Source organism: Miscanthus floridulus, chromosome 10 (genome assembly GCF_019320115.1).
Source record: "Miscanthus floridulus cultivar M001 chromosome 10, ASM1932011v1, whole genome shotgun sequence".
NCBI lineage: Eukaryota > Viridiplantae > Streptophyta > Magnoliopsida > Poales > Poaceae > Miscanthus > Miscanthus floridulus.
In genome coordinates this window covers 140,499,811-140,512,938 of record NC_089589.1, presented here as the reverse complement: position 1 = coordinate 140,512,938, position 13,128 = coordinate 140,499,811, and the positions used below count along the sequence as shown (strand labels likewise).

The 13,128-nt window shown below is 45.1% G+C and overlaps 1 protein-coding gene and 2 long non-coding RNA genes across 3 annotated transcripts; 1 reads left to right on the top strand and 2 right to left on the bottom strand.

Moving 5' to 3' along the window:
- Positions 1-775: 775 nt before the first annotated feature.
- Positions 776-1,343, bottom strand: LOC136485882 (uncharacterized). Its single transcript, XR_010766604.1, has 3 exons — positions 1,305-1,343; positions 1,052-1,225; positions 776-974 (listed from the first exon to the last, which is right to left on the bottom strand). It is a non-coding gene; the product is annotated as an uncharacterized lncRNA (long non-coding RNA).
- A 1,616-nt stretch (positions 1,344-2,959) lies between these two features.
- Positions 2,960-3,893, bottom strand: LOC136485881 (uncharacterized). The gene is made up of 3 exons (XR_010766603.1): positions 3,660-3,893; positions 3,454-3,577; positions 2,960-3,371 (listed from the first exon to the last, which is right to left on the bottom strand). It is a non-coding gene; the product is annotated as an uncharacterized lncRNA (long non-coding RNA).
- A 3,509-nt stretch (positions 3,894-7,402) lies between these two features.
- Positions 7,403-8,561, top strand: LOC136489834 (receptor-like protein EIX2). Its single transcript, XM_066486369.1, has one exon. The coding sequence runs from the start codon at positions 7,554-7,556 to the stop codon at positions 8,559-8,561; it is 1,008 nt and encodes a 335-aa protein (XP_066342466.1). The 5' UTR covers positions 7,403-7,553.
- Positions 8,562-13,128: the final 4,567 nt, after the last annotated feature.

Below are 13,128 nucleotides of genomic sequence, written 5' to 3'. Positions count from 1 at the left end.
ATCAAGTTAGTTGCTGTTTAGTTCTCCTCTATGTGCAAGATATCGTCACACATGGTCGAGTAGACTGAACATGAATTGGGCAAACACCTATGTACTCATGTAGAACCTAACATGATGCCTTTCAAGGTCTGAACAATATTACTAATAATCTAACTTATACATGTATGTATCCTACTCTCTTCTAGGTTCTAACATGATAGTGTTGACTGTAGCACAATCTGAACTGAAAAAGCCTTTCAAGATGAAGAGTGACTCACAGGAGTGCCGTCGCGCGGAGGTGGAGGCACCAACGGTATCATCGGCGGCGGCGGAGGCGGTGGAGGCTGGCCCATGCTCTGAGAAAAGCTGGCCATGTACTCGTACCAGGCCTTCTGCGACTGCTGGAAGGCCTCAAGTTGGGCCTGCACTCGCGCCCTCTCCTGTGCCAACTCGGCCTGGTGCGATAGCTGGAGGGCCTGAAACTGGCTCTGTGAGGCCTGCTGTGACTCCTGCAGGGCTTCAATCTGGGCCTACAATTATTTATCACATAGTTAGAATGCAAATAAAGAATGGGTAGAAAATGAATGGACAACGAATGCAACAGAACTAACCTGGAGTGCTACCACCTGGGGCTGTGAGCGTGGGCGTATGGCCGGGCTCGAACTCGTGCTCCGGGCTCTAATCTGGGCGAGTGTCTGAGTGTTGGCCATGTCTGTGGTGCTGTTGCCCATATAGTACCTCCCGTGTGGCTTACCTGGTCCCAACCTCATGACGATGTCACCCTCAAGGTCAGCGGTGCTCGGATCAAATTCTGGCCCATGGATCTCTCTCGCCATCGCCGTGTACTCGCTGAGGCGACTGTGCACGCTCAGGTTACTGTATGCCTCAGGCGGGTCCTCCGGGTTGTAGACGAGGTCGGGGTCCTTTGCCTTGCCCTTGTGTGCCAAGGCATATGCCTTGAACGAGGCGCACTCCTGGCCGGGGTGGAACCGCGTCTGCAGGAAGAAGCACAACAATAAGATATTATGCATTCAGAAGTTAGCGTAGCAACAACGAAATGAAATCCGCGTACATATCTGGCTGCATATTCCTTGAGGGTAGTGGGCCCTTATTTGTGCGAGGAACCCTGCATCATCGCACGGCAACGTGAGCGTACGGCGTGATATTGCTCGTACTCCTCACTCAACCACGTGTCCACAATGGCCTCCCAGCAGTTGTCCATCCCCGCACACCAAGCAGGAGGCACCTGCACGTACACGAGCACATGACAAATCATAAATCAATTTCAGTGCAATTAATCACAGACGATGTAATCTCATGTTTACCGTCAAGTATTGCTCCTTAGTTAGGGGCAGGTGCACTGCATGCGCTCTGGTGACTCTGTTTCCTCTGCGGGCATGGTAAATTCTTCTGCACAGGAGCTTTGTCTCGTAGAAGAGGTCCTGCACTCGGTGAACACAGACTCTGTTCACCACGTCATCCGCGTCCTCCCTACGTACTCCCTCCGCCAAGGTGTAGTAATCCTACAAGCAAATACAGTCAGTAATATACAATTAATGTGATGTTATTATCAGCATAGTGCGATGAACACGTACCCACAGCTCTTTCATCACCCGGTCGGCCTTGCTGTTATAACACCTGCCAGCTCGATCAGTCTGATCGCTGGCGGCGTGCCAGTGGGACCACTTCATGGCGGGCTGCACAACACCATCGATCCTCACCATCCCGGGGTAGTTTGCCCTACACAGAAGACCCAGGATCCCGTTTACTCGGCGAGAGTGACTCCCTGGGATCACCATTTCCCAATCCCTGCACAAAGTTATTGAGATTGAATATTAGTTTCTGTTATAACTTAAAAACATGTGAATTAGTGTTAACATGCAAAAATTACTTACTTAGTTCCGGATGGTCGAATCACTGGCCGTCTCTGTATGGGTAAGTCTGGGAGGCGCGACGACCCTCGCAGCCAAACCGTAAGCACCCCATTTTCCTCTGCCACCAAGTCGGCATCCTCCTCGCGCTCAACCCGCTCGGAAGCATCCTCCCTCCGTGCCTCCTCCACCGCCTCCGCTATCTCCTCCCTGGTCTCCTCCTCCTCCTCATCCTCCTCCGTGGCCGCTACGAACTCGTGGTCGTCGTCCTGTGGAGGAGGTGTCGGCTCTCGATGCCCTCGTCGTCGCCGTCCTCCTCCTCCACCCTGGGCTCCTCCTCCATCCTGGGCTCCACCTCCCTGGGCACGCCCTCGTCGTCGTCATCCTCCTCCCTGGGCACGCCCTCCACCCTCAGTCTGTGCACGCCCTCCTCCTCCACCCTGGCTGGACCCCTCGCCACCAGCCAGTAAGGTCATAACCGACCTAAGCTTCCTGATTCCACCGCCCACCATCAATCACCTGCAACAAAAGGAATAAACTATCAGTACGCATATACAAAAGTAAATGTATCATACATGTATAAAAGAGATGCAAAATAAGTAAATGTATCATACATGTATAAAAGAGATGCAAAATAAGTAAATATATCATACATGTATAAAAGAGATGCAAAATAAGTAAATGTATCATACATGTATAAAATTGCCATAAGTACTACAGATCTTACATGTACTAGAAATAATCATCAAGATCATCGATAGGTGGGCCAAAAATCTCATCATCGCTATTATCGACGTAATTATGATCGTCTCTCAAAGTCTCATCACTAGCGACACTGCCTGAATGGTGTTGCTCAAGTAATAACAAGTCCTTCACGTTGTGAACCTCCTCTCCATCATCCCCATCAACAATGATCGTATCATTGTCTACTTCCATTGCGAGATCTACATCTAAGACAATCTCAAAACTCCCTTCTAATCCTTCTTCTTGAAAGAACTCTCCGTCATATGTGTTTGCATCGATGTTATAATCATCATCGTTTGGGACGGGTACTTTACCATGCGGCGATACCTTGTACACAACATCATACGCCTTAAGACGGTCTTTGGTTTGGCACGGGTATGAGAGATAATAAACTTGCGTGGCCTGTTGGGCCACAATGTACACGTCGTCTCCTAACAAGACGGATGACTTTAGAACTTCGACTAACCCAAGCTCAGGGGTCTTTATCACTTCTTTGGGATCAAACCAATGGCATTTGAATATGACAGGATGAAGAGGTACACAACCAGGAAACTTGAGTTTGTATATTTCTTCAATTATTCCATAGTAGTCCAACCCATCTGTGCCTGGCGTGAAAACACCGGTATTTGTGGTTCTTCGATTCGGCCGACTCTGCTCATGCCGAGTTGTGTGAAAGCGATATCCATTGACATCGTACACAGAGAATGACTTGACCCTAAATTCAAATCCATTGGCAACTTGCCTCAACTCGGCACTCATAGACATGTCAGTTTTGGCCTGCTAGTTCAAGTAGGATGATTCGTTATATATTTTTCAAGTTGAGAGTTAAGTACAAACAACAAATGAAATTGAACAGTACCTCCTCCTTGAACCAACAAATAAAAGTGGGATTTCGTTCTCCCGCGCCATGTCTTAGAAGGGTTTCAACTTCCGCTTCGGTGGGTTCCCTCCGTGATGGACGATGGTAGAGGAGAACAAATTTGCTGTAACGGACGTTAACAAGAGGGTTGGATGGGTGCATGCGAAATACTGACAAGAAAAGAAACAAGTTTGTGTAAAACTTACGCAATGTACGGGCCAACCTCTTCAAGGTTCCGCAACACATACAGCTGGATAGAGCGCCACTCTTCTAGGCTCAACATCTTCAAGGTAGGTTCACTTGCACTTCCGAGTTGCCCTCGGAAAAGGCTGAGGGTCGACTGATTGTCGGCAGCATTGTAACGAGGGGGTGGATTATGCACGTTAGGAAGGTTGTCGGCATAGTATCTTGTTGTGAAGTATGACACCTCCTCCACAATGGATGCCTCTGCACAGGAAGCTTCAATTTTGCATTTATTTTTGCATTTTGTTCTAAGAACCTTTAGGCATCGCTCAATTAGATAGCACCAACGGGCATGCACAGGGCCCCCCATTTTTGCCTCATATGGTAGGTGCAAGAGCAAATGTTGCATCGGATTGAAGAAGCCGAGGGGAAAGATCTTCTCCAACTTACAGAGCAACACCGGGGCCATTCTTTCCATTTCTTCAATCTCGGTCCGAGATATCTCCTTAGCACATAGCTTGCGGAAGAACATGCTCAACTCTGCCATCACTCGCCAGATGTGATCAGGGAAATAGCCACGAACCATCACCGGAAGAAGGCGCTCAATCCATATGTGGTAATCATGACTCTTCAGCCCTGTGATTCTCATGGTACTTAAGTTCACACCCCTCCTCCAATTCGCTGCATACCCGTTAGGGAACATCAACGATTGGAACCATTGAAGAACTTCTTTCTTTTGGGCCCTCGTTAGGACGAAGTCGGCCTTAGGCTTCTTCCATGACTTCCCGCGTAAGGGAGGCAACATGTTTAGCTTTGGTCTATCGTACAGCGTTGCTTGATCCAATCTAGCCTTGACATTGTCCTTTGACTTTTCCCAGTCCATGATTGTGTGAAGGACCGCCTCGGCGAAATTCTTTTCAGTGTGCATTACATCAATGTTATGTGGAAGAAGGAGGTCCTTAAAGTAAGGAAGCTTCCACAAGCACGACTTGTGTGTCCAGGCATGCTCTTTTCCGTATCCCACGAAGCCCCCCTTTTTATTGTCGACCACAAGACCATCTAACATCTCAAGAACCTGGGCACCTGTCATCATTTCCGGTGCAGAGTCTTCCACTGTGACACCTTTTCGAAAGTTCTTCTTGTCTCTCCTGAATGGGTGGTCAAGAGGGAGGAATTGTCGATGTTTGTCAAACGAAGAAAACTTGCCCCCCTTCTCCAACCGAAAGAACTCCACAGCTGACTTGCATATCGGGCATGGCATCTTCGTGTGAACACACCAGCCACAAAATAACCCATAAGCCAGGAAGTCATGCATGGAATAATGGTACCAAATATGCATTCTGAAGTTTGTCTTTGTGAATCGGTCGTATGTCACTACCCCTTCGTCCCATGCACGGACCAAATCGTCTATCAAAGGCTCCATGTACACACTCATATTAGCCCCCGGGTGTCCTGGAATTATAAGTGACAAGAAAATATTTTGCCGTTGAAAGGCGACGCCAGGTGGGAGGTTGAGAGGGATGACAAATACGGGCCAACATGTGTATGGTGAAGAACCCATACCATAAGGATTGAACCCATCAGTTGCCAGTGCAATGCGTACATTACGAGCCTCGTCAGCTTTGTCGGTATGCTTCCGATCGAAGCTTTTCCATGATTCACCATCGGACGGATGTATCATCTTGTCAGTGTATCGGTGTCCAGTTTTGTGCCACGTCATCTGTTTTGCGGATTCCTCGCTCATGAAAAGTCGTTGGATCCTCGGTATGAAAGGAAGGTACCTCAGGATCTTTGCGCCGACTTTTGTTTGCGTCTTCCGACCATCACCAGATTCTAACTCAATGTACCTAGATGCCTTACACTTCGGACAGTACTTATCGTCAGCATGTTCTCCCCTGAATAAGATGCATCCGTTCGGACAAGCATGTATCTGCTCGTACGACATCTTGAGTGCACGAAGGATTTTATTTGACTCATACGTGTTCTTTGGCAGAACGTGATCATCCGGAAGTAGGGTGCCAACTACTGTCAACAGTTGATCGAAGGATTCTCTACTCCAGCTAAACTGCGACTTCACAGCCATTAGACGTGCAATGGCATCCAGTTTAGAAACATTGGTGCGCCCGTGAAGGGGTTGTTGTGCCGCATCCAACATGGCGTAAAACGCCTTTGCAGTTTGCTCTGGCTCCTGCTCTGCACTTCCTTCATCGAAAGCCATGTCATGGTCATTTAACATTTCTGCCACCCCGGCTTCAGAATCAAACTCCTCGATCCGTTGTCTCACGACCTCTTCTCTCGCACGATGGCGTTCACCATGCATGGTCCACCGGGTATAGTTCTCTACAAATCCATTGTTGACAAGATCTTTACTCATCTCCTCATATGTTTTCATTGCCTTGTTCTTACACTTCCTACAGGGACACCAGGCATGTCGCCGTCCGTTTGCAAATGCCTTCGTCATGAAATCATTGGCCTTCTCAATCCATTCATTTGTGTATTGACCCCTCTTCTGATAGCCCGTGTACATCCACTGACGGTCATCCATCCTAACATATAGACGATATTGCAGTTTAGAGCAATAAAACTGGAAATAAGATCAATTCCTCCAGTAAAAATAAGAATACAACATCAACAGAGGATGTGGATTCCTGCAATATTGTGCAGATGTCAACTTTGCGAGGAAAACAAAAGCCAGTCTGAAACTCGCAGATGCTTAACTCTATGGCATTGCTCAACGTTTTGTACTGGATGTTCAGCCAGAGGGCATGCACTTTGATTATGCTGTAATAACGCTGAATTTACTGGTCCTGATGCAATGCAATGGACTAGGGCTTTGTCCCTGGAACTCTAAAAAACTAGTAATATATATGTGGAATATCTATGTGTATCCTAACAACACCTTTCTATAGGTAAAGCTTTTGTTCATCACCTAAAGGTTTATGTTCCAATTAGTGCAGGAAAAATACAGTCTAACAAAGACAGGCAAACAGTTAAATCTTTTCTCTTTCTCTAGTGCCCCGTCTCGATTGCGATAATAATGCAGATAATAAAGCAGCAACACTAGTAGCTAATCGACACACCACACCAGCACCTACCTACTTTCGCTAGGTGGTTTAGTAGTAGCAGTAGTATACAAATTTATTTACAAAGCTCCGTGCACGCTGGAACGTGATGGCACAGTACAGTAGCGTGTGTGTGTGTTTCGTTTAAGTTTCGGCCTCAAACGAACAAGCTGTTTAGCTCTAACTATATATATATATATATATATAGTTGTCAAACTTGTCAAGGTTTCAAGTTAGAAGAAAAAATGGCAGTAGATAAGGGCAGCCTTTTCTTGTTGCGAATTGTGCTCATCGTATCCTTAATTTGACTGCTCTGTACAAGCCGTAAGTACTACTGCTATACTACTAGTAGTGCTTGCAAGCTTCAGGTTAATTGAGCTTAGGCCTCTCCGGATGTGATGAGCTGAATAATTAATTAACTGGCCTCAGTGAGTGATGCCACTGGCACCAGAAAGAAAGCTGGCATTATTGTACTGTCATAGATTTTTTGTGCATAGCCATTCCCAACTCGTTCGTGCTTTTGGATTATTGGAGCAAATGGATTTCAGTATGAATCTTTTAGAAGGTGGTCTTCCAAAGTTTTCAAAAAATTTAATGTATCTTGACCTATCAAGAAACAATATATCAGGGCCACTACCACTTGATTTTGGAGCTACGGCATTAGAATCACTTCTTCTCTTCAAAAATTCGTTGTCTGGTACAATTCCAAATTCCTTTTGCAAATTGAAGTACTTACAATTTGTAGATCTATCAGGAAATCTACTGCAAGGTCCATTTCCTAATTGCTGGGACAGTTCAGAAGAAGGGAACACATCTACCAGTAATGGGTCTTCAAGTTCCAACCCAAGCTTGCCGATGATTTCAGAAATCTTTATGCTCAACTTATATGACAACAGTCTTTCAGGACCATTCCCTCTTTTTCTCCAAAAATGCCAGCGCCTAATATTTCTTGATCTTGCATTTAATCAGTTTTCTGGGAGCTTACCGACATGGATAGGAGAGAAATTGTCGTCCTTAGCATTTCTGAGGTTACGTTCAAATATGTTCACTGGTGACATCCCTTTCGAGCTTAGCAAGATGAAAGATCTTCAGTTTTTAGACCTAGCTTCTAACAATTTCTCAGGGATGATCCCCACGTCACTTGTGAATTTGGAGGCCATGTCCCACATTCCTGCTGGCAATGGCTCACTTTCAGATGTCGTCTACTATGGATTGTCACTTTCAAATGTTGTCGTCTACTATGGATTGTCATTTTCTGGAGGGATGAGATTTGGGCCTAATGAGTTCATTCACATGAGCACGTTGTACAATGATAGTTTATCAGTTGTCACTAAAGGGCAGCAACTTGAATTTACAACTGGAATCAGGTTTATGGTAAATTTGGATCTGTCTTGCAACAGCTTAACAGGGCATATTCCTGAAGAAATTAGTGCACTTACTGCACTGACAAGCTTAAACCTTTCTTGGAATGATCTAAGCGGGACAATCCCAATGAATATCGGTGCCTTACAGTCGCTGGAATCTTTGGATCTATCACGTAATGGGCTTTCTGGAGAAATCCCTAAGAGCGTATCATCTCTAAGCGCACTCAGCCACTTGAATTTGTCTTACAACAATTTGTCAGGACAAATACCGTCTGGGAATCAGCTACAGGTGCTTGATAACCAGGCATCCATATACATTGGAAACCCCGGTCTTTGTGGTCCACCTCTCTCCAAGAAATTTTCCTATAGTTCCAATCCTCTAAAATTTCCCCACCTGTCCTTTGTTTTGATCAAATCAGGCCTTAGTGGTGAACATATATCAGTTGTGTCATGTAGTTGTAAACAAAGGTTCCTTACATTCAGGTTGAACAAATCATGACCTACTTAGAAAAAAAGGACACTCAATCAAATGAAAAGCATCACGGCGCCATGATGTTTGCAGCCATCTACTAATACTAGTTGCATCACGGCGCCACCAGACGGAGGGGAGAGGTGGGCAACAGGGCAGGTACCTGGCGTCGACGGGAGCAGGCAGGGGTCCCTTGTCGCCACCGGTGCGGCGGGAGCACGTACGGAAGGGGAGGCCGCGGTCAGGGGAGGGGAGAGAGTGCTCGCCGTCGCCGCTGCTGCTGGGGCCCACCCCACCCCACCCCACCTCGCGGGAACGGGAGCGAAGGAGGGAGCACGGGGCGGCATCGGCGGAGGGGATCGTCGTCCGGTGCGCCGGTGCCGCTGTCTCTCTCTCCGTCTCTCTCTCTCTCCGTCTCTCCGGTGGCGGCGGCTGTGGGGGACCGCCCGGTGGCGGCGGTGGTGGAGGGGAGGAGGCGGCCGCGGCGGTGGGGAGGCGTGTGCGGTGTGTGTGTGAAAGTAGGAAACGATTTGAGGGAGAAACGGCTTGTTGAATGCTTCTGTTTACCGAGTGCCTAGATGTACGGCACTCGGTAAACTCAAGCACCGCAGCCCTGGTACATGTTTACCGAGTGCCCCGATCTACGGCACTCGGTAAACATAAGCATGGCAGGCAGGTGGGCCGTGGCTAACCTTTACCGAGTGTTTGAGGTCACACTCGGTAAAAGTATCCATTATTTCATGCAAAACAAAAAAGAAAAAATGCCAATTTAATCCTAAAATTCACCAAACTTTCACATGAACTATTTCATGTCATCTATTTACTATCTAAAAAATTCCAAGTTCAAATCATAATGTTGAATTTCACTCTTAATAGAAATCCTACTCGTCATTTTGAATGTTTAGCGTCCCTTTGGGAGATGTACCGGTTCGGCAGCGACGAATGTAAAAATACTTCCAAAACGTTATGAAATTTTTTCTATAACATAGATGTATGCTTGAATGTTAATTCTTCCAATCTTGTGATTTATCGAGTTCGATTTTAATTATTACAATTAAATTCACACGATATGTTCCTAATTTTCATAAAGAATGAAAATTTTGTGAAATATAGTAAATAAATCGAAATAAACACCATATTTTGGAATGGAGTACTAAATATCATATGTGGATAGAGGAAAAAGAATGAAGGGAAAAACAAGAAATTTGGTTGAATTTTACCGAGTGTTGGGCAAATACACTCGGTAAAAGATAGTGTTTACCGAGTGTATTGGCCCAACACTCGGTAAAATTTTCATGTTTGCCGAGTGTATGATCATAACACTCGGTAAACATGTCATGCCTTGACGCCGTTTGGGCACGGTTGCTATCCTAGGTGACGTGGCACGTCAATACCGAGTGACCGTTTTTACCGAGTGTACCCCTTCGGTAAACTTGTGGTTTTACCGAGTGTCTGAGTATACCGAGTGTGCTGACTCGGTAAAGCGGTTGACTACCGGGTGTTTATGTTTTCCGAGTGTTGGCACTCGGTAATCACTTTTTTCCGAGTGCCCCGACTTTTGACACTCGGTAATTGTCGGGGCACTCGGTGACTACACAGTCTCCAGTAGTGGTGGTTGCCTTTTCTCCTTCCCCATACAGCGTCAAGCAAAAATGATATGGCCGACTGACCGAGCGGGAACGCCATGGCCATTAGAAAGGCCTTTGTCCCCGTTGCAGCAAACATGGACACAAGCATCACCGGTAGCAGGAATCCGTACATCTTAAATACCTAGGCCACAAGTATAGAAAGCAGCAGGCCATTGATCAGTCACTACGACAACAACGAAGCACAGTTATTCATTCATTGATTTTATTACAGTACTGATCTGATATGCATGCTAAATTAGTGATGAAATGAAAAGCAGCAGGAACAGAAGCTGATGAGTCTGGGCTAATTGATTGTAGTGATCAGTTAAGTTCCAAATTAGAGAATTATAAGTAGAGATTTGGTTTAGATATACTAGGCAAAAGAAATATATTGTTGCTTGATTTAATACCAGAAAAAGAAGAAGAAGGATGATTTGATTTAATTTCAAGCATTTTTAAATGTAACTCAGAATGATTGGCAAAGGATCTATGATCCCAATCCCATTATACGCTCACTGTCCAGAGCACGCAAGAAAATTGAAGTTATGTTTTCAAAAAGAAAATTGAAATTATTGATGGCATAATGACAGAGCCTACCAGAAAGAAAGGGGAAAAAATACAGGAACAAAAATTCTATACAATATGTATGTAGCAGACCTTGGAGAACCAGGGCTCGTCGAACAGCTCCCCGGCACCACCAAATCCGGGGAACGCAGCGTCATCCTCGTAATCATAATAGTATTCCTCCTCCTCTAGAGAAGAGGAACCGTAGTCTTCTTGGCTGCCGTCGGGGTCGGACCACCACCTCCTCCTCGTCGCCCTGCTGCTCGTGGTGGCGGTGGTGCTGTCTCTTCCATGGGTGTTGCCGTTGGAGAACCACCAGCTGGAGGAGCCGCGGCGGAGGGAGGAGGAGAGGATAGGAAGGGGCGGTTTGCCTGGTGGTGCTGGAACTGGAGGCGCTGGCGAGGACCTCCGAGGGGAGCGCCGGCGAGGACCTCCGAGGGGAGCGGGAAGGGGAACGCCGAGTCGCCGACCCTTCAGACCTGGGAGGAAGAGGACGGCGGAGTCGAATCAGTGGACGCTAGCAATTGGGCTGATATGGGCCTGGTTACAGGCCTGTGAGATTGGTTCGTTTGCTTGACTCACGGTAGGATAGAAATCGGATGGTTTAGATCAGTGACTGCAGAGACAAGTCATTTTGCTCGACTTCAGAGGATCTTGTTCCCGAGCGTGTCGGGTGGGTGTGCGGGCTGGAGGGTGTGCATGCGAATGGGAAATAAAACGGCCGGCCTGTAATAAGTCTTTACCTTCGTTTATTGAACATATATAAAAATGATCTAACAAACTCTGAACTAATATATGTTTTTCTTTTTTTTTCTTTCTCAAACGTGAAGGAGAGCTACATATATCATTATACTAAGAAAAAAATAGGAGAACAAGAGCCGAAAGAAAGCCACACCAATACAACACCTCTAGGATCTAAAACAGAAAAGACACGTCTTTGATGGAGAAACAAACGATCCCTACTAGAAATCAGTCCATGTTCAAACTAATGTTTTCCTGTACATACAGTTAATGTTTTTCCGACAGCCTTGTATGGAGATAATTATAACATATGTGATAATGGGCTTGTTTGGTAAAGCTTATACATAAGTTATTTATAGCCAAAATAAGTTGAGACCAAAAGCCAAACGGTATGTTTCTTACATCTTTTTTTTCTATCCACGTTTTTTCCAGGGCACCTATTTATACTAAAACACAGAAATTAGGTCAGACCAGCTTATTTTGACCGCTATTTTTATTTTATTTTAAAAAAAACATTTTTTTGACTGTTCTAGCAAACATGGCAAAAAGTATTGTAAACACCGCGAAGGGATCGTTGCAACAAATAAAATATCTTTTGCATCGGTGCGTGGCAGTGGGAAAGCGGTTCCTTTCATGGCGTCTCTTTCCAGCAGAGCTCAATAGTCTCATAGCTGATCTGGGCTGACTCATTTTGTATACTAACAAATGTTGCATAGCTGTTCTAAAAAAAAAAAACAAATGTTGCATAGCACAATATTCTCTTCTTGAATATTGGCATTTCATGTACGTGCTTCATTTTCTTTCACATTTCCAAACAATTATATAAACAACTAGCAAAGCGGTTTACTGCTTGCGTACAAACTTTGCTATTCTATTTCTCTGTTTTCCTGTTCACTATTACTTTACACGTTTTCCTGTGGAAGCTCATTTAAATATGTTTTGCATCAAACGACTGTATCTTCTTGCTTTGTCATTTTCACAAGGTAAAAGAAATAGGGCTTGTTACTTTGATCTTTCCAAAACATCATTTTTGATGTGTCCTGTGTACGTATACCTAAGCTAGCTTTTGATACCATTATCCAAGCAGCATTGGAAATATCGCTAGCCCTCGTCTCCATCGTCCAAGCAGCAATCGGGGTTACAGCCAGCCATTGTCTTTTGCACTCCTGCCTGTGTGTGTCTATATATATATATTTTTCTTTTTTTTTACGATAATTACTATGTGTGTGTATATCAAGCATATTTTGCACTCCTAATTTCTCTCTCTGTGTGTGTCTATATATATATATATATGAAAAAGTCTACTTAACCCCCCACCTTTCATACTGGTCTACTTCACCCCCTAATTATGAAACCATCTGTTTTACCCCTGAATTTTTCAAAGCGTCTATTTTACCCCCCGGGCAGTTTTTTGACAGCGGCTTCGCTACAGTAACAGCGGGTTGATACAGTAACAACGTATTTGCTACAGTAAATCATAAAATAAAAAAATCTAATTTTGTTGGACTCCACATGAGTAGATCTACATAGTGAATATATAATACGGTATGCTTTAGTACAAAATTTTTAGAAGCTGCAGCTATGAATTATTCCAATTAATTACAGACAAAATTTTTACTGTAGCCTTAGATTAATTGGAAAATCTAATTTTGTCTGTAATTAAT

What these genes read in the sequence shown, in the direction of transcription:
- LOC136489834 (XM_066486369.1), top strand. Translation starts at nt 7,554, where the DNA reads ATGATTTCAGAAATCTTTATGCTCAACTTATATGACAACAGTCTTTCA.